The sequence below is a fragment of the Cheilinus undulatus genome, linkage group 2 (assembly GCF_018320785.1).
Source record: "Cheilinus undulatus linkage group 2, ASM1832078v1, whole genome shotgun sequence".
NCBI classification, from domain to species: Eukaryota; Metazoa; Chordata; class Actinopteri; order Labriformes; family Labridae; genus Cheilinus; species Cheilinus undulatus.
Window position 1 is genome coordinate 54,964,338 of NC_054866.1, and position 19,567 is coordinate 54,983,904.

The 19,567-nt window shown below is 42.4% G+C and overlaps 1 protein-coding gene across 1 annotated transcript; it reads right to left on the bottom strand.

Annotated features, from left to right (window-relative positions):
• Window positions 1–332: 332 nt before the first annotated feature.
• Window positions 333–17,619, bottom strand: abcf3 (ATP-binding cassette, sub-family F (GCN20), member 3). The gene is made up of 21 exons (XM_041799543.1): window positions 17,346–17,619; window positions 16,124–16,271; window positions 15,367–15,443; window positions 14,155–14,210; window positions 13,718–13,815; window positions 13,501–13,623; window positions 13,151–13,417; window positions 12,901–12,981; window positions 11,266–11,325; window positions 10,948–11,004; window positions 10,816–10,838; window positions 9,933–9,988; window positions 9,637–9,837; window positions 6,578–6,654; window positions 6,415–6,459; window positions 5,899–6,031; window positions 5,621–5,709; window positions 5,439–5,530; window positions 2,720–2,852; window positions 2,517–2,604; window positions 333–871 (listed from the first exon to the last, which is right to left on the bottom strand). The coding sequence occupies exons 1-21, from the start codon at window positions 17,416–17,418 to the stop codon at window positions 713–715; spliced, it is 2,136 nt and encodes a 711-aa protein (XP_041655477.1). The 5' UTR covers window positions 17,419–17,619; the 3' UTR covers window positions 333–712.
• Between the last annotated feature and the right edge of the window lie 1,948 nt (window positions 17,620–19,567).

Below are 19,567 nucleotides of genomic sequence, written 5' to 3' on the forward strand. Positions count from 1 at the left end.
AAACTCAAAACAGGTTTTTCCCATCTTTTTAAGACAACTTCAGGTTTTATGCAGTAAGGAAGTAAATATCAGACTGTGATATTTGATGACTACCTGGTCTCTGACTGACAGGTGTTAATGTGAAGTGTAAACAGGCTCTATAATTAACTCAATGAGCCTCAGTTGTCACTAACTTAAGAGATACTCTAAATGAATGAACTTTAATGTGATACTATTGATTGTCTGCACATGCCTTCTGATATCTGGAAGTTAAAGCTGAGGTCTGATCTGATTGGACCATGATATGATTTAAATAAAGGAGAGAGACAGGGAAGTGACCACCACGGCAGCAGTGAAATCAAGAAGACATGGTGATGTCATGTTTTTATTTCGTCGTTTGTTTGGCGTCCTTTAAAACCTCAAACCTGCGACTCCATGATACAAAACCAGACCAGGTTTAAACCCACCAATCGCTCCACAGTTTAAATACATCGTTCATGAAGACTCCGCCTCCTCCTCCTCCATCGTTCATTGTGACCTCACCAGGTAAACACCAACGACCAATCAGCTCGCAGCAGATCATCATCTGGCGTGGGCAGAGAAGAAAAACGTCCTCCACTCTGCTCTGACAGCTGATTGGCTGCTCTGACAGCTGTTGTAATGGAGGGGGGCACGGTTTATGTTAGTATCAGGTGTGGTCAGTCCAAAGTGGGCGGGGCCTCACAGGTGGGCCTCACAGGTAACCCTCCTTCCTGAACTGCTCCTGAAGGATGTCTCGATACTCGTCGAAACCACCGTCGATGCGAGAGACTTTCCCGCTCTCACAAACCCACAGCTCCCGACACACCAGCCGGATCAGACGCTCGTCATGCGACACCAGGATGACTCCACCCTGAAACAGATGACATCACAGGGGCCTCTGGTTACCAATGTGTCAGGAAAATTAGACTGGCAGTTTAGATCAGTATTTTTAACCTTTTTCTGTGGAAGCTCCCTTTAAAATGTAAAACTCTCAGTCACCAAAACAACATTGTGCACCCGTCTGACTGCAGGATTCCTGTAGTCATCCATGAAACCAGATAAATCTCTACGATAGCGGTTCTTATCTGCCGGGTCGCATCGCTGGTATCAGTAAGTTTGTGCTGCAGCAAAGGTCTAGGAGGGAATGAGAACGTACACACATCTGACTCTTACAGGCTCTCCATATTCATACCTATTTATCCTCTCTGCTGGATAACAGAGCTGCTGTTTCTATTATAATGAGAACATTCTAGAAGAGTTATCAGGGGGAAATGAGCCGTTTAATGTCTTCCTGTCTGTGGTTTTGTCCCGTCTCCTTTTTCAGTCATGTATTCAGATCCATCTGAGATCAGGAACCTTTTTAAGAACCCTCTTCATGTGGGCGCTAGGACTGGTCTATAGGGATGTAACTATCCTCAAGCTACAAACCCATTCAAACAAAGGGAGGGGGGTTAAATCCATACAGCCCAGCTTGTGCATCTCTAAACAGTAGGGGGCGCTGCCTGCCTTAAACTCCGCAGCAGGTAAACAGTCATGGTAGGAGAGGCTGAGACCTGAGTTGTAGCCGACGTGTCGTCCTCTTTCCGGAACGTCAGCGATGGAGAGAGACTTTCAGTAACGGACGGCTGGACCTCTGAGCACACCTCCTTTAAAAACCAGTGAGTTTAAACTGGTCTTCTCTTCCACACATGCTGGGAGAGAGCGCTGCTGAGGTTCTGAGGTCTGCCATCACTAAGTGGGAGCATGACAGAGCTAATTACTGAACTACTGTTGTTATCACTAACGCACTGTCAACGCTGCAGAGGGTTAGCCGAACTAGTGCATCAAGAGCTTTACCCGCTTCATTTGGCCGCCCAGGCTGGTCTACATGAACCCCCCTCAGTCTTATACTGAGACGAGACCCGAGCTCAGCAGTCATCACTGTACTCACGTCCTGACAGGAACTACTTAGCCGCCCTGTAAAGCTAATCATGGATGTAGCTACGCACTGTGAAGCACAGCTGTTCACTCCTGAGGTGGAAAGAAAACTGCTTTCTCCTCTAAAGCATGTCCAGACTCTTCTGTCCCAGATAAAGGGTTTATTCAGCGGTAGAGGACATGATGAATGTTGAGAGCTCTCAGCTTCTGCCTGAGCATGTAGATCTGCTGATATTCTTCAGAAAAACAGGTCAAATCCAAGCCAGGAACATGAGCTCCACTGTTGCTACTGACGGTTTATTCCCCTGTTCTTTCTATGGATTTTTAGCTGATTCAGGAAATATCCAAGCAGCAACCTGTTGTAATCAGACGGCTGACGGCACTCAGGCTTTGTCCCATTCTTCCTACAGTCTATGGTTATATCCTTACATCCCTACTCTCCTATAGAGACAGGCTGGTTTGGATCACTATCAAACACAAAACCCTTCAGCATGGCGTGCTTCAGGTCACATGATCAAAATGACAGGTGTAATTACCAACACTTCAATTTTAAAGGAGTTAATACCCTTCAGCCCTAGGCTCCGCCAACTCTGACTCACTTTGAACTTGTTGAGAGCTTTGGCCAGCGCCTCGATGGTCTCCATGTCCAGGTGATTGGTCGGTTCGTCCAGGATGTAGAAGTTTGGACTAAGGGACAGAGATGACATCATAAACATCATCATCATCATCATCATCATCACCAACATTATCCCCACCTTCATCATCATCCTCACAGAGGCCCCCACTCAGAGCATTCTCCTACCATGGCATGGTCATCTGTGCAAAGGCCACCCTGCTCTTCTGCCCCCCTGAAAGACTGGCCACCGGCCTCGTGGCGAGCTCCCCGGTGATGCCGTAACCTCCCAGCTGGTGTCGATACTCCTCCTCCGTCCGACCTGTGATACACAAACATCGTCCAGTCAGAATCTCTAAAATGTCAGGACTGATGAGCCACTGGCACATTAAACCCCCAATAGCCAGAACCTAAGAGGTTTCTAATCTCAGGACATCAGTGTGTCCTTTAAGAGCAAGTTTATGACAATATGAGGGAGAAAAGCTGTTAAAAAGGCACCGTTACCCTTTAGCTATAGGCTAATGAAACACACAGCTATATTTTCTCTTCACCATTATTAGAACGCAAATATACCTACAGCACCAGTTTTATCAGAACTTGACGGCAAATCTTCATTAAAAGAAGAACAAAGAACAGCTGTGAGCTGTTTTCTCTTCAAAAACCACAAAAGTCGTGTACTGACATGTCTACAGTCGCCATGGTTCACGTTATATAGTTCTATATGGAGCTTACTCCTCGATAGCGGCTATGTCACATGTTTTGCTGCTCTGATTGGCCTGTAAAGAACTGACAAATCCTCTGTCCTTTCCCAAATGCTTTCTTTAAAAGGTTTACCAGATGGATGTGTGAAATAAATCCATCTGGTGTGTCAGGTTAGAGAAAAAGGTGGTAATATAGTAATACTAAATCCTGGGGGATTAAAAAAGCTGGGGTGTTGCTTTGATGACCTTCATGAAGACGGTGCTACGTGATGAGCAAACATGAATAATAAATTCCTCACGAATATGTGTGTTTTTCCACCTGCAGCTCCTCTGCCTGTGTGTGAACATGCCCTAACAGTGATGACTGAACTGATAATCATGTCGGGACACTCGGGCAAAAGATGAACACTCACATATAGACCGGTGCACAGATACATGCGTAGCATGGTGCAGGCACAGCTCTGACACGACAGCATTAGGGATGGGGATTGTTAATTTTATTGATATTGATACCCTTATCAATACCACTATCGATACTTTCTAGAGTTTGATGGAAAAACAAAATCAGGACAAATATGAGTGTCTTAGCTGAGTAGTACTTGGGTTAAAAAGCTATAATTCAGTCTGTAACATCTATTTTATATTCCTCAAATATTAAAACATTCTTAATATTCACAACTGTATTTACTGAAGGTTCTCGTCAAAAACTACATTTTCCCTTTTTTATGCAACATTTGAACACATCATAACATATAGAACACAGTTGTCTAATATACTGAGGTTACCTGAACGCATCATATTTTCCATCTTTCAGCTGTGAAGTTTGCTAATTAACTTCAATTCTGTGGATTCCACAACAGATTTCTACACTGGATTACTACTGTTAACAAACAGGACTGTCTCAAAGTTTTGGAGCACTTTTCAGCATTTATCTGAGCAGCTGAAGAAGAAAACTGTCCTGAAGCAGCTGAAAAAGGGGTATGAGAGCCTGTTACTCAATTGCATATGATTGCATGGGACTCGCAGGCAGCATCTTTTTTCCTCAAGCTAACAGTTGAATGTACATTCTGGTGATGCACAATACTGATGTGCTTTTACTTTATGTTCCCCCTGAAAGAACTGATGTATGTTTTACACCAGTTATATCTTAAAATGACGTTACATCACAGAGCCTGTGAGACTTGATAGCAGTATTGATAAGCTGAAACGTTATGATTTTTGGGTATTTCGATAACACAGACCTGTGTTTCGATCCCCATCCCTAGACAGCGTGAGTTTAAAAACACTTTAATTCTTCTTCCTGTTTGTAGATCAGTGAGGAGAAATGCCAACATTTACCCACAGGCGCTGCGTCCTGCAGCAGCCATGCCCGGCACAATCAAAACCTCTGAAGGTTTCTAAAAAAGTTTAAACTCATCTGTACCCATCTGATGTGAACTGTAGATAAAGTTAATCAGTGATTGTTGGTTATTTTAGGCACTGAAGTATTCTGTAACTTTTTACAAGCTCATCGTAGAGTAAACTCTCAGCAGGACGGCGCTCGCCATTCAAGCACAGCGCTAAAATAAATAATAATAAAGTCCAGTCTTTATATGTTTAAAAGCACACTGAACATCCATTCACATTCCCAGATCCTCTGGTATTAGTTTTGGATTATCACTCCTCGTCTTACCTCGAAAACGGGAGAAAAACTGACTATTATCTGCTTAAACCTGGGATATTTGGACTCGACAGAGATCCAAACTGTTTCCTAGTCTGTGGATATTGATATCTGGCCACAAATCAAGTTTCCTTATGTTTATCCGGACCTGATTTTAAGAACACAAAGCAGAGCCTGAAGGCTCACATCAGCCTGGTCTATCCGTAATGGATGTGAAACTAAATTAATGCTGAAGTTTTGTGAATACAAAGCCTGAGAACAGTTCATTCTCTGTCCTGCAACTGGTTATTCATCTACTTCTTATTTTAGGTAACCTGTGAAAACATCGCTCTGTGGTTGTTGAATGTGCTCAAATTTTGGGCTTCAGCCTATTTTGAAACGAGATCAGCGCACCCAGGATTTCTGACTTAATCTAGTTTGATTTTAACACCAGCTGAACTTTTACTTTATTTTTAATGTGGTGAATTCTCACAGTACAGCTCTGAAGTTTTAGATTTTGTTGTATAAACTGTTACAGACTAAATACATTCACTGTTGCTATGGTTACCCGGGAACTTATTGAGCAGCAGTTCCACGGAGCAGACGTTCAGGTCGAGCTGGTCCACGTGATGCTGGCTAAAGTACCCGATCTTTAAGTTCCTGAGGAGAAACAGAAGAGTACATTTCTGATTGTCTGAAAACATAAGTACTGTGATTACTGTGCTGTGATTGGTCAGTTGGTTGCCTTACCTGTGAGCTTGTCTGACTCCGTTTACCGGCGTCAGCTCGCCCATAAGCAATTTGAGGATAGTGGATTTACCGGCTCCATTTTCTCCGACCTGTCAGTGAACACATCACCAAAGTTATTGATCTGAACGATCAGATATCTCATTCAATAATCTTCATCGTAACAGCTTCTGAGAGCGTCATCGATCTAGACAAGGCATTGTTTAAAAGACTGAGTCAGAGTCTGAATCAAAGAAACATCTATGCAGTCACTGATTGGTTGAGGTCACGAAGACACATACAATGCAGATTCTAGACTCGAGGTCGGCGGATAGGTTGAGTCCAGAGAAGAGCCGCTGGTCAGCCGAGTAATGAAACTCAACCTCGTCGAGCTGGAGGATCGGAGGAGACAGCTTCTCAAAGTTATCTGGAAACCTGGGACAGGAAACAGCACGTCAGACGATCAATAAACCTATCAGTTAGTCAATCAGTCAGTGAACCAACCCATCAATAAAATACCACCCACTGCCCAGCTGATCAATAACCAATCAGCAACTCACTGACGAGGGTTAACCACGGGGAAATCTCTTAATGGTTATTGATCCTGTTCAAATGTAACATCACTGACACTGAGTGAGAACAGCTCTTCAATATCACAGTCAATAAAAGTTCCTCACATCACACAGTCAATCAATCGATCATCAATCAAACAATCAAAATGACAAACTAGCTGGGCTAACGTAGGTGTTACGTGTTAATATCTGTGTTTTCCTCTCCTGTTTAATAAAGCATCTCCTCAGAACAGATGTGTTTCTCACCTTAAAGTGACCTCTGTCTCTTTTTCAAGCGGTTTGAGTTCAGGTCTGCAGAGAGAGAAGACACAGAGATTACAGAACACAGACGTACACCTGGGCTCCGCCCAAACAGGTGGATTATTACAGGTGACACAGGTAAGAATGTTCCAGCTGTTTTTATACTCACAGCTTCTCCAGCAGTTTGAGTTTGCTCTGCACCTGAGCCGCTCTGTTAGCATTGTACCGAAACCTGTCGATGAACACCTGGAACACAAACGTATGTCAGTCTGACACAGTGCATTCTGGGAAAAAAGCGAAACCATATTCATAACAATAAGACACGCTGCCTTTGTATGCTGTCTGTACTGCAGTACGAATTCATGTTTGCAGTAGTAGAGGTACCTGTATGTGCTGTCTGTACTGCAATAATACTCCATGTTTGCAGTAGTAGTAGTACCTGTATGTGCTGTCTGTACTGTAGTACTAGTTCATGTTTGCCGTAGTAGTAGTAGAGGTACCTGTATGCGCTGTCTGTACTGCAGTACTAGTTCATGTTTGCCGTAGTAGTAGTAGAGGTACCTGTATGTGCTGTCTGTACTGCAGTACTAGTTCATGTTTGCCGTAGTAGTAGTAGAGGTACCTGTATGTGCTGTCTGTACTGCAGTACTAGTTCATGTTTGCCATAGTAGTAGTAGAGGTACCTGTATGTGCTGTCTGTAATGCAGTACTAGTTCATGTTTACTGTAGTAGTAGTAGAGGTACCTGTATGTGCTGTCTGTAATGCAGTACTAGTTCATGTTTGCTGTAGTAGTAGTAGAGGTACCTGTATGTGCTGTCTGTACTGCAGTACTAGTTCATGTTTGCCGTAGTAGTAGTAGAGGTACCTGTATGTGCTGTCTGTACTGCAGTAACACTCCATGTTAGCAGTTGTAGTACTACCTGTATGTGCTGTCTGTACTGCAGTAATACTCCATGTTTGCAGAAATAGTAATACCTGTATGTGCTGTCTGTACTGCAGTAATACTCCATGTTTGCAGTAGTAGTACCTGTATGTGCTGTCTGTACTGCAGTAATACTCCATGTTTGCTGTAGTAGTGCCTGTATGTGCTGTCTGTACTGCAGTAATACTCCATGTTTGCAGTAGTAGTACCTGTATGTGCTGTCTGTACTGCAGTAACACTCCATGTTAGCAGTAGTAGTAATACCTGTATGTGCTGTCTGTACTGCAGTCATACTTCATGTTTGCAGAAGTAGTAGTACCTGTATGTGCTGTCTGTACTGCAGTCATACTTCATGTTTGCAGAAGTAGTAGTACCTGTATGTGCCGTCTGTACTGCAGTAATACTCCATGTTTGCTGTAGTAGTACCTGTATGTGCTGTCTGTACTGCAGTAATACTCCATGTTTGCTGTAGTAGTACCTGTATGTGCTGTCTGTACTGCAGTAATACTCCATGTTTGCAGCTGTACTAGTACCTATATGTGCTGTCTGTACTGCAGTACTAGTTCATGTTTGCCGTAGTAGTAGTAGAGGTACCTTAATGTGCTGTCTGTACTGCAGTACTAGTCCATGTTTGCAGTTGTAGTAGAACCTGTATGTGCTGTCTCTACTGCAGTAGTAGTCCATGTGTGCAGCTGTACTAGTACCTGTATGTGCTGTCTGTACTGCAGTAATACTCCATGTTTGCTGTAGTAGTAGTAGTAACAGTACCTGTATGTGCTGTCTGTACTGCAGTCATACTTCATGTTTGCAGAAGTAGTAGTACCTGTATGTGCTGTCTGTGCTGCAGTAATACTCCATGTTTGCTGTAGTAGTGCTTGTATGTGCTGTCTGTACTGCAGTAATACTCCATGTTTGCAGTAGAAGTACCTGTATGTGCTGTCTGTACTGCAGTATTACTCCATGTTTACTGTAGTAGTACCTGTATGTGCTGTCTGTACTGCAGTAATACTCCATGTTTGCTGTAGTAGTACCTGTATGTGCTGTTTGTACTGCAGTACTAGTCCATGTTTGCAGTTGTAGTAGTACCTGTATGTGCTGTCTGTACTGCAGTAATACTCCATGTTTGAAGTTGTAGTAGTACCTGTATGTGCTGTCTGTACTGCACTAGTAGTCTATGTGTTAAGCTGTACTAGTACCTGTATGTACTGTCTGTACTGCAGTAATACTCCATGTTTTCAGCTGTACTAGTAACTATATGTGCTGTCTGTACTGCAGTACAAGTCCATGTTTGCAGTAGTGGTAGTAGTACCTGTATGTGCTGTCTGTACTGCAGTAATACTCCATGTTTGCTGTAGTAGTAGTAGTAGGAGTACCTGTATGTGCTGTCTGTACTGCAGTCATACGTCATGTTTGCAGAAGTAGTAGTACCTGTATGTGCTGTCTGTACTGTAGTAATACTCTTTTGTTAGCAGCTGTAGTAGTGCCTGTATGTGCTGTCTGTACTGCATTAATACTCCATGTTTGCAGTAGTAGTACCTGTATGTGCTGTCTGTACTGCAGTAATACTCCATGTTTGCAGGTGTACTAGTACCTGTATGTGCTGTCTGTGCTGCAGTACTAGTCCATGTTTGCAGTTGTAGTAGTACCTGTATGTGCTGTCTGTACTGCAGTACTAGTCTTTGTGTGCAGCTGTACTAGTACCTGTATGTGCTGTCTGTACTGCAGTAATACTCCATGTTTTCAGCTGTACTAGTAACTATATGTGCTGTCTGTACTGTAGTAATACTCCATGTTTGCAGTAGTAGTAGTAGTAGTACCTGTATGTGCTGTCTGTACTGCAGTAATACTCCATGTTTGTAGTAGTAGTAGTAGTACCTGTATGTGCTGTCTGTACTGCAGTAATACTCCATGTTTGCTGTAGTAGTAGTAGTAGGAGTACCTTTATGTGCTGTCTGTACTGGACTAATTGTCCATGTTTGTAGTAGTAGTAGTAGTAGTAGTACCTGTATGTGCTGTCTGTACTGCAGTAATAGTCCATGTTTGCTGTAGTAGTAGTAGTAGTACCTGTATGTGCTGTCTGTACTGCAGTAATACTCCATGTTTGCTGTAGTAGTAGTAGTAGTAGTACCTGTATGTGCTGTCTGTACTACAGTATTACTCCATGTTTGCTGTAGTAGTAGTAGTAGTAGGAGTACCTGTATGTGCTGTCTGTACTGCAGTAATACTCCATGTTTGCAGCTGTACTAGTACCTATATGTGCTATCTGTACTGCAGTACTAGTCTATGTTTGCAGCTGTAGTAGTACCTGTATGTGCTGTCTGTACTGCAGCTGGGCATCGTACTCTCTCTGCTGGTTTTTTAGTCGGTCTTCTTTGGTTTTGATAAAGTTCTCGTAGTCACCACGGTAACTGTCCAGTCTCTGAGAGTGCAGGTGGATGATGTCTGTGACCACGGCGTTCAGGAAGTTCCTGTCATGGGAGACGACCAGGATGGTGGATTGCCATGTCTGCGGAGGGACATGTTTGTTCCTTGTTAGCTTGTGGCTAAGGGCTCCATGGTTTTCAATGAGGAATGCTAATGTGAAGTAGTACAAGTTCTGACCTGCAGGTAGTTTTCTAACCACAGGATGGCTCTGACATCCAACATGTTGGTCGGCTCTGAAACAAACCACAAACACATGGCAGCACTGGTACAACTAATGCTAACCAAATACTACAGCTACAGTGATGAGAATAGGACTGTCCTAACCCCAACCCTCAGTGACAATCCTACAATACTTTTCCAACCACAGCTAACCAGAATACTACTACAGATATAGCTGATCTGATGATGTGTTTCAACAACACCCTCCAGACTGGTTCAGTTAACCCTAAAGTTTTCTTTCATTTCCACAGCCAGTGTCCGTCCAGCCTCACTAGAAGAGATGTAAATTCCTTCTCATTTTGGAGCTGGAGCATCCAGCTTGTTCTCCTGGCTCAGTTCTAAAGCCTGCATCTCTGATGGTATGGGGTTGCATTAGTGCCTATGGTGTGGGCAGCTTACACATCTGGAAAGATCAATGCTGAAAAGTAGAGAGAGCTTTTAGAGCAACATATGCTCTCATCCAGACAACGCCTCTGTCAGGGAAGGCCTTGACAATTTCAGCAAGACCATGCTAAACCACGTAACACATCCATCACAACAGCATGGCTTCACAGGCGAAGAGTCCGGGTCCTGAACTGGTCTGTCTGCAGTCCAGACCTTTCACCAACAGAAAACATTTGGAAAATCCCGCCATGCTGTTAGGACGCTCTGACAGGAAACAACTGAATCCAGCTGATTTGCTGCTGGCTCACATCCCATGGTTTTAGAACACGACTTTGCTCCTTCTACCATCTCATTAACCCTCTAACATCCTCTGGTGCTCCTACTTTTTTGGCTTCTAAAACTCTGTAACTTCTCCCTACCTCCTTGCAGCTAATCGTTCTTAGAGGAAGTGACTCACCGTCCAGCAGAAGCAGGTCCGGTCTGGAGTTGACGAGAAGAAAACAAAGAGACACAAACAGAGATCAGCAATGAGGGCTGGGAAACACCGAGAGGAAAATGGTTTTACATATGTAAAAGAAGAGAAACTCACCGAGCAAAGAGAGCTCTGGCCAACGCCAACCTCATCCTCCATCCTCCTGAAAACTCCCTACACACAAACACATTTATTCACAAGGCAAGGAAAGGAGTCTGGTCTAAAGATATGTGGAAGACTATATCCTTTATAGAAGGGGCCAAATGCTGCCCACTCTAAAGTCCTAAACAACCAGTGTCAAGTATAAATGCCTTTGATGATCTAAAATGCAGACAAACTCCTGCACCGTCTGACTGGCATAGATATGTTGGCAATATCTTTACTATGACTGTTTTAGAGAGTGTTGTCTCCGTGTACATTAAAGAAGACACTCACTTTGTTGCCTGCTGTTGCATTCTGGGAGAGAATCCAAGCCCAGCCAGGATGACGGAGGCCCTGATTGGATAAGACAGATGTTATGACATGGCGATATGTAAAATGGCCTATATATTCACAGTTCAGCCAGCCTCACCCCCAGAGTTATGACATGGAGATATGTAATATGGCCTATGTATTCACACTTCAGCCGGCCTCACCTCCAGAGTTATGACATAAAGAAATGTTATATGGCCTATATATTCACAGTTCAGCTGGCCTCAGCTCCGAAGTTATGACATGGAGATATGTAAAATGGCCTATATATTCACAGTTCAGCCGGCCTCAGCCACAGAGTTCTGACATGGAGATATGTTATATGGCTTCTATATTCACAGTTCAGCTGGCCTCACTTCCAGAGTTATGACATGGAGATATGTAATATGACCTATATATTCACAGTTCAGCCGGCCTCACCTCCAGAGTTATGACATGGAGATATGTACTACGGCCTATATATTCACACTTCAGCTGGCCTCACCCCCAGAGTTATGACATGGAGATATGTAATACGGCCTATATATTCACAGTTTAGCCGGCCTCACCCCCAGAGTTATGACATGGAGATATATAATATGGCCTATATATACACAGTTAAGCCAGCCTCACCCCCAGAGTTTTAACATTAAGATATGTTTTATGGCTTCTATGTTTTCAGTTCAGCCGGCCTCACCTCCAGAGTTATGACATGGAGATATGTACTACAGCCTATATATTCACAGCTCAGCCGGCCTCACCCCCAGAGTTATGACATGGAGATATGTAATATGGCCTATACATTCACAGTTCAGCTGGCCTCACCTCTAGAGTTATGACATGGAGATATGTAATATGGCCTATACATTCACAGTTCAGCTGGCCCCCCCTGCAGAGTTATGACATGGAGATATGTTATATGGCCTATATATTCACAGTTCAGTGGGCCTCACCCGCAGAGTTATGACATGGAGATATGTTATATGGCTTCTATGTTTTCAGTTCAGCCAGCCTCACCCCTAGAGTTATGACATTGAGCTATGTAATATGGCCTATATACACACAGTTGAGCCAGCCTCACCCCCAGAGTTATGACATGGAGGTATGTAATATGGCTTATATATACACAGTTCAGCTGGCCTCACCCCCAGAGTTATGACATGGAGATATGTAATGATCAGAATTACCATGTGCCAGGAAATCACTGCTGAAATTAACAGAGATGTTGTGGATAAACAAACTATAGCTTACAGTAGAATAATCTACACATCTGTGATAGATAACATATGATATCATAATTCTTTACATTCAGGTTTTAAATGTCGTTAGCTTCTTAGATAGCAACAGTTGTCTCTTGGCTCTTCAAAGAAGCAACCCACTTACAGGAGGAGGCCGACTGAAACTGTCCCAGACTGAGAGGAAGGTGGCTGTGATAGCTGAATCTCAGTATCATCATTAATGTAATATTAAGCGGTGAGGCTGGAGGCAGACGGTGATATGTAGCTGTACAGCTATAAACTGCTCTCTCCTGACTCCTCATGAGCCTGTGGGTAGAAACGACCGCACTCTCAGATTTATGCTGTTGGATTAATGAGGGCCAGCATGTGATTGTTCAGTTACCGTGCCGGAGCTTTGTCGGCCTCGATCTCCTCCAGCTTGGCGTAGATCTCTGACAGTCGGACGCTCTCCATCCCATCGGCACTGAAACACAGACACAAACACAGGAAGTGACATCACTAACCAGCTGCGAGGGTCATGGGTAATGTAGTGTTTAGAAATGCTCAGAACTAATAACAGGTGAAACATCCTCTGTCAGACCACTCAGCCCTCCTCTCAGCTGACACGCCCTCAGACCACATCTTTGTCTTACGTTCCATTGGCGATGCGAGCATTGAGCTTCTTCTCCTCGCTCAGAAGCTCCTCCCTCAGCGTGTCGCTCTCCAGGACACTCTGCAGCGCAGACGTGTCATCTCCCGCCACTTCCTGTTCCACGTGGAGGATGGAGATGTGAGCAGGGACACGGAGGTTACGACTGGCTAACATCTTCAGCAGGGTTGTTTTCCCCAGACCGTTCCGACCAATCAGACCGTACCGCCTGCCCGATGCCAGGGACAGCTCTGCCCCCTGGAGCAGACACCTGCAGGTAACATAATAAATACTGTTCAAAGCATGAGTTAGCGTATTTACAGATGAATGTACAGCAGTTAAAGAGTCGCTGACCTCTCTCCAAAGGAAACGTCAAAGTTCTCGATGCGGATGTCATAGCTGCGGTTCTTCCCTGATTGGTCCACTCGGTTATCCTTCTTGCTGCTGGCCTGACTGGCCGACGCCTCCTCCAGGACTCTGATGAAACAGCGACAGGTGAGAGACGACATTAGACAGGACAGGTGAGGACAGGCCAGGTAAGGACAGGCCAAAGGGAGAGGTGAGATCTTACAGTGGACTGGAGCCCTTCTGGAGGTCTTTCTCGTTCCTGCGTTCATGTTTGGCCTTCAGCTTGGCCTCAGCCTTCTCCAGTTTCTTAGCGTCCACCGTCTAACGAGAAACGGACAGGAAGTGAGGTGTTAAAAGACAGGAACATGTTCAACCAATCAGAGACTTTAAAGTAAAAAAATTGTCTTTCTGTGTCACCTCCTCATCCTTCATACTCTAGCAGAGCTTTCTAGACACGGTTCCATACTCCTCTCATGTTTCCTTCAAGATTCCTGGTTTCATGCTCAATTCTGTGGGTTTCACCTCTAAAGTCACCTCAGTGGTGTCCTAATAGCTCTGAGTTATCATTATAGTAAACTAGTTATTATATTTAACTGGCTATTATAATAATCGGTTTAATCATAGCTTATTTCATTAGTAAACAGGTTCTAAAGGACTCACTGTGTTCTGAGGACGTTTCATCATCCAGATCCCCTGAACATCTTTAGCAGCACACTCTGCAGAAAAAGACGAGATTTACAGTCATACTCAGAGAGCTCAACAATGACTACCTGCTTCACCAGCAGCACTGGTTCCTACAGGAAATCTACGAGTTCACATTCTCCAGTTACATCTCAGAAAATCTTCATATCAATGTTGACTATACACCCTGTGATTCAGCAAAAGACAAGGGAACAAGACTGCTGGCAACATCTGACTGGGAGGGAAGAAACTACACATACAACAGTCCACTTCAGTTCCCTTAGTTCACTGAGACTACAAGATCCAACACACCACAGTTTAGCATACTTCCTTTGGCCTGTTCTCATCAGTTAGCTTTGTTATACCATTAATACTGCTGATAATAGTGTGGTCATACTGTAGTGTGGGTATAGATAGTGTTTTTATATAGTATGGTGTTTATGTCATCATCTGTGCAGACAGTCAAAGTACACAGCAGGCTCCACCAATCAGAGATGTCGCTCTAACTCTCAAGGATTGTGGATAGAGTAGTTCTTTTGCAGAGATTGTGACTAAACCATGTTTTTCCTTCTAATAAAGTTAAGAGTATGGGTTTTTGTCTTCTACAGGAGTGGAGACCATCATTTCACTCTCAGGTAGCAAATGGTTAATCTGCGATGGATGATGATGATACAACGGTGGATAATCCACTATGCAGGAAATGAAACAGATTCTTACTGCAGGAACCACACAGATGAGCTCTATGCCAGGCCACATTCTACAGCTGTTACAACAGCATGGCTTCACGGTGAAAGAGGGAAAAGACAAAAGTGGCCTCTATTCAAGAGAGAAAGGATGGAATGTTGAATAGTCTCCACAAGATGACAACTTCACAGGCAGAGGACAGAATGTTTAGTATGCTTCAAAGGATGACATCATCTTCAAAGGCAGAAGATGGAATGTTGGTGAAGATGGGGACGTTGGTGGCTTTTCCCCTTCTTTTGTGCCAAATAGTCGGCCATAGCTGGAACTTTTTGGAAAAGTGGGTGGAGCTAGCGAGGAGCAGTAGTTGCCAACAAAGGACAGGAAATCCAGTCTGCAGGATTTTACTGCAGTATCAACACTGTTAAGCTCTGTTTAAATTACAGTTTATTAACATTCATTTATATGGATTCAAGTCATTTTTGTTCTGATGTGTCTGGTGATTCCTACCATTATCTGCAGAGATCTGAGAGAGCTGCACTGGAGCGTCCAACAACACCTGCTTCTGAGAGCCATGATGGTTATTCCTGTTTGGGACACCATGAACATGTGTTAGCCCACGTCACAACACAGCAAATGTTTTAAACTCATCCATCATTTTAGCCCTCAAAATCTCTGTGACTGCTGCCGCCTTCAAATGTAGCCCATTAAAATCATGTTATGGAAAACCCTAACTTCAAGGTAACTGTTTGGGAATATTGTAGATGCACTGACGCCAATCGATGGCTGTTCTATTCCTGGCTCTCTATACAGACAAGCTAATACAACATTATTTCTTTGTGTTCAAACACCAAGCAGAAGTAAAGACAAGATGAGGTGATGACCTAAATGAACACAGAGACTGACAGATACTGGTTTATTAAGAAGTAAACCATGGCAATAACCAATATTTGAAACTGGTAGAAAGTAAAAGGAAACATTAGCTATTGGTTTCAGTGATCTAGAGGGTAGTTTTATAGCATGCACGGGAAAAAAACAGGTTGTTGAAAACTGGCTAGCTAAAAGCTAAAAAAATAACTGCTGGTGATCTAACAAACAGAATCACAGACTTTACTGCCAGCGAGCAGCTCAGTTAACAGCTGTACCCGCCACCAGGGCCGTTCTAGAGCGGTCTGTCTGCATCGCCAGTCTCTGGTCTGAACAGGGCTTAAAGTCTTCTTCCTCTCTATTTAAATCAGGCAGTATAGCTGATAGGGGGCGCTCTTACAGCTGCAGAGTGTTAAACATCTGAAGACAGATGTCTCGGATGTCGTCCTCATTTTTACTATCAGCAGAAACCTCCTGCAGGACGCCGCCAATGGCATCAAACACCTCCTCCCCATCCTCAAAGTCTGCTCCACCGCTGTCCAAAACCCCTGGAACACAAAGAGGGAACATTATTCAAAACATTAATCTACTAAAACCAAGGGTTTTATTCTACAACACAATATTCAACATCACATGAAGACTTTCCAACAGTGCTGAAAAACAGACAGACAGACAGGTAGCTAGCTAGCTAGATAGATAGATAGTTTATGAATCCTGAGGGAAATTCAAGTTGTTTTTTTAAGGTCTTCTGACTGTGAGACATCAGACTCTAGCTACTGAGCCACAGTGGCACCTCTGTTATTCTTTTGTAGGCTTTTATTTCCTTATTAATCCTACATTAATATCTGCCTCTTTATCCCACTTCTCTTTATTATAAAGGCTTTGATTTCCTTATTAATCCTACATTAATATCTGCCTCTTTATCCCACTTCTCCTTATTATAAAGGCTTTGATTTCCTTATCAATCTTACATTAATATCTGCCTCTTTATCCCACTTCTCCTTATTATAAAGGCTTTGATTTCCTTATTAATCCTACATTAATATCTGCCTCTTTATCCCACTTCTCTTTATTATAAAGGCTTTGATTGTTAACCTTTCAGCAATAACATAAGTTTTAAACCATCTTCTTATCTAGCTGCACAGGAGTTAATGAACCTTAACAACTCTTCCAGTATCCTTAATCTAGGACCTCCAGTTTGGCATCAACCCAGTTTTTAATCAGGATTAATTTTCACTGGAACCGATCTAAAGTTTATTATCCTGCTACTGTGACAACTATCACTTAATAATCTACCGGATCAAACATACATATGTAAACGGTGTACTGTCATAAAACCAAAACATACCGAGCTATGGTTTTAGCTCCGAGACGCCCAGCCCTAGATCCCGACTAAAGTTACCTGGCTGAACCACGCCGTGCTAACCCATGTCCCCCACAGATAGCTAGGTTAGCCCGGGTTAGCATGCTAGCTCTATACCGGCTATCAGCGGAGTAATGAGCCGCCTGTACCGCTCTACCGGCCGGGCAGAGAGCGGGGCTCATCTCGGGACACAGTGACCCTAACCCCGGCACAGAGCGGCCTTTACCCCCGGCAGACAGTTCGGTCCCCGGCCTCTCACCTGTGATGTAGTCGAAGAGCTCCGTGTCGATCTCAGGAAACTCGCTCTTCAGGATATCCACGTACGTCGCCATGATACCCGGCCCTGGACACTGCCGGAATGCGCATGCGTCGGTATGACAGACCGCCGTGAATTATGGGGGATGAAGTTCTTAGGTCGCTTATTTTTACGACGGCTGTAATGAAGATATTCTAACACATTTTGAACGTTTTATTTTTTGGCAATGAAGTATTATTTATTAATTTTATTGTTGTATTCAAACATAATTATTTTCTTGTCTTTTTCCTGTCTTTCTATACTATTAACAGTATAACAGTGGGTAGTCCTCTCGTTTGATGTTTGCTCATTTTTCTAGTAGGTTGGAGGAAAAATCTGCCTTCTTTATTTTCACTAAAGAACACTTTATTCTAAAATAGATCATTTAGAAAAAAACAGTATTACAAAAAAATTAAACTAGATCTGAAAAAAAAACACAAATCCTTTGGTGAAACTCATGGCTGTTATGTTTGATTAAATCTTTTTAAGTATTATGAACATTTTTTTATGTTTTATTAAAGATATAGAATGTAGAATTTTCTTTCTGAATAGTCAACATTTATTTAAAATGAACCCAATGTTTTAAATACGACTACTGTCCTCAGGTAAGAGTGCAGTTACGCTGGTTAAAATTAAAGTACTGGTCTATAAATCTACTAGAGTAAAAGTAAAAATTATTTAATCTAAAGTTTACTTTAAGTACTGAGTAGATGCTGAGGAGTTGTACTGTAAAATCTGATCTTTTCTTATTGGCAGCAATAACAAGAGAATCGATCTCCTACCAGGTTGTTCAGGTTAAGTCACACCTCTATAATAAAGTCAAATATACTGCAAAATTGACAGTTTTAATGAACCTCATATAGAGTTAAATTAAAAACATCTTAAAATGTCTATGCTAGACCACACTTCTACAGGTAAAGTAGACTTTTGAAGTGTTAACATTTGACAGTCTGACAGAGTTGCAGGAACTCTAGGTCTCCTCTGGAAGAACAAAGCAGAGAGTCAAACTCAGAGCAGGACAGTGATACTGATGAAGAATATTTACAATGTATACCTTAGGCACACCTACAGTCACAGGTGGGGTCTCTCAGTGGATAACTTCACTCATGGCGCAAATGTGCCTCACATCAAAGACAAAGCCCCAGCAGGGTTTGCCCATTAATGGAGGTGAATAATTCTCTCTCTCTCTCTCTCTCTCTCTCTCTGTGACTGTAGGGCAAGAGTAGAGTACTGCAGTAAAGGTACAGTTACTCTGGTTAGAACTGACTAAAGTAGAAGTAAAAGTGCTGATTTCTAAATGCATTACATAAAGTATAAGTACCCCCAAATACTCAATTACAGTAATCTGAGTACATGTAATTGGTTTCTTTTTAAACTGAAAACTCCTCTAACCAAAACAAAGGTGGGCGGAGCTTAGCGATGCGTCCCTCCTCGTCACACTTATTTTTTGAGTGCCCCTGGTGGCAGAATTTCCATACTTTGTGTTTAAACTTTTTGAGTTTCACATAGTGGTTTTGACATTTACCTTCATGGCCACCGTAGTGTATTATTACTAGTGTAAAGTCTCTGAGTACAGTTGTACAATAACAATATTTTGTAGATGTAGTATAAAAGGGTATTACTGTTCTTGTAGAGTATGAAAATAAGAAGTATTTTGTAATTTTAAAATGTAATAATAGTACTGTGGTTGTTTTACAGTGTTAGAATACTACTATATAGTATTAATGTGATTCTAAAGTATTATAATGTTACTATTAATATAGTTATATTACTGTACCTGCTGTACAGTGCTATAACAGTACTGCACAATATTCCTGTTCTTGTAATTATTAAAGTATTATATTATATCACCCCGCTTTTTGTTAAGTATTATAATAGTACTATATCATATCGCAGTACTTGCTGTACCCTGTTATAACAGTGTTGAACAGAATTGTTGTACTTGTGAAGTTTTATATTATTTCAGTAAAGTATAATAATAACATGATCTTATTTACTTTACAGTATTTTTTTTAACTTTTAACATATAATAATTATCCTATTAAATATAATAACATACGGTAGTAAATTAACAGTATATTAAAAGTGCTGTACATTATTTTTGTACTTGTAAAGCATTATTATACTACTATAAAGTATAATAATATTGCTGTAGTTACTGTAGAGTGTTGTAACACTGCTGCACA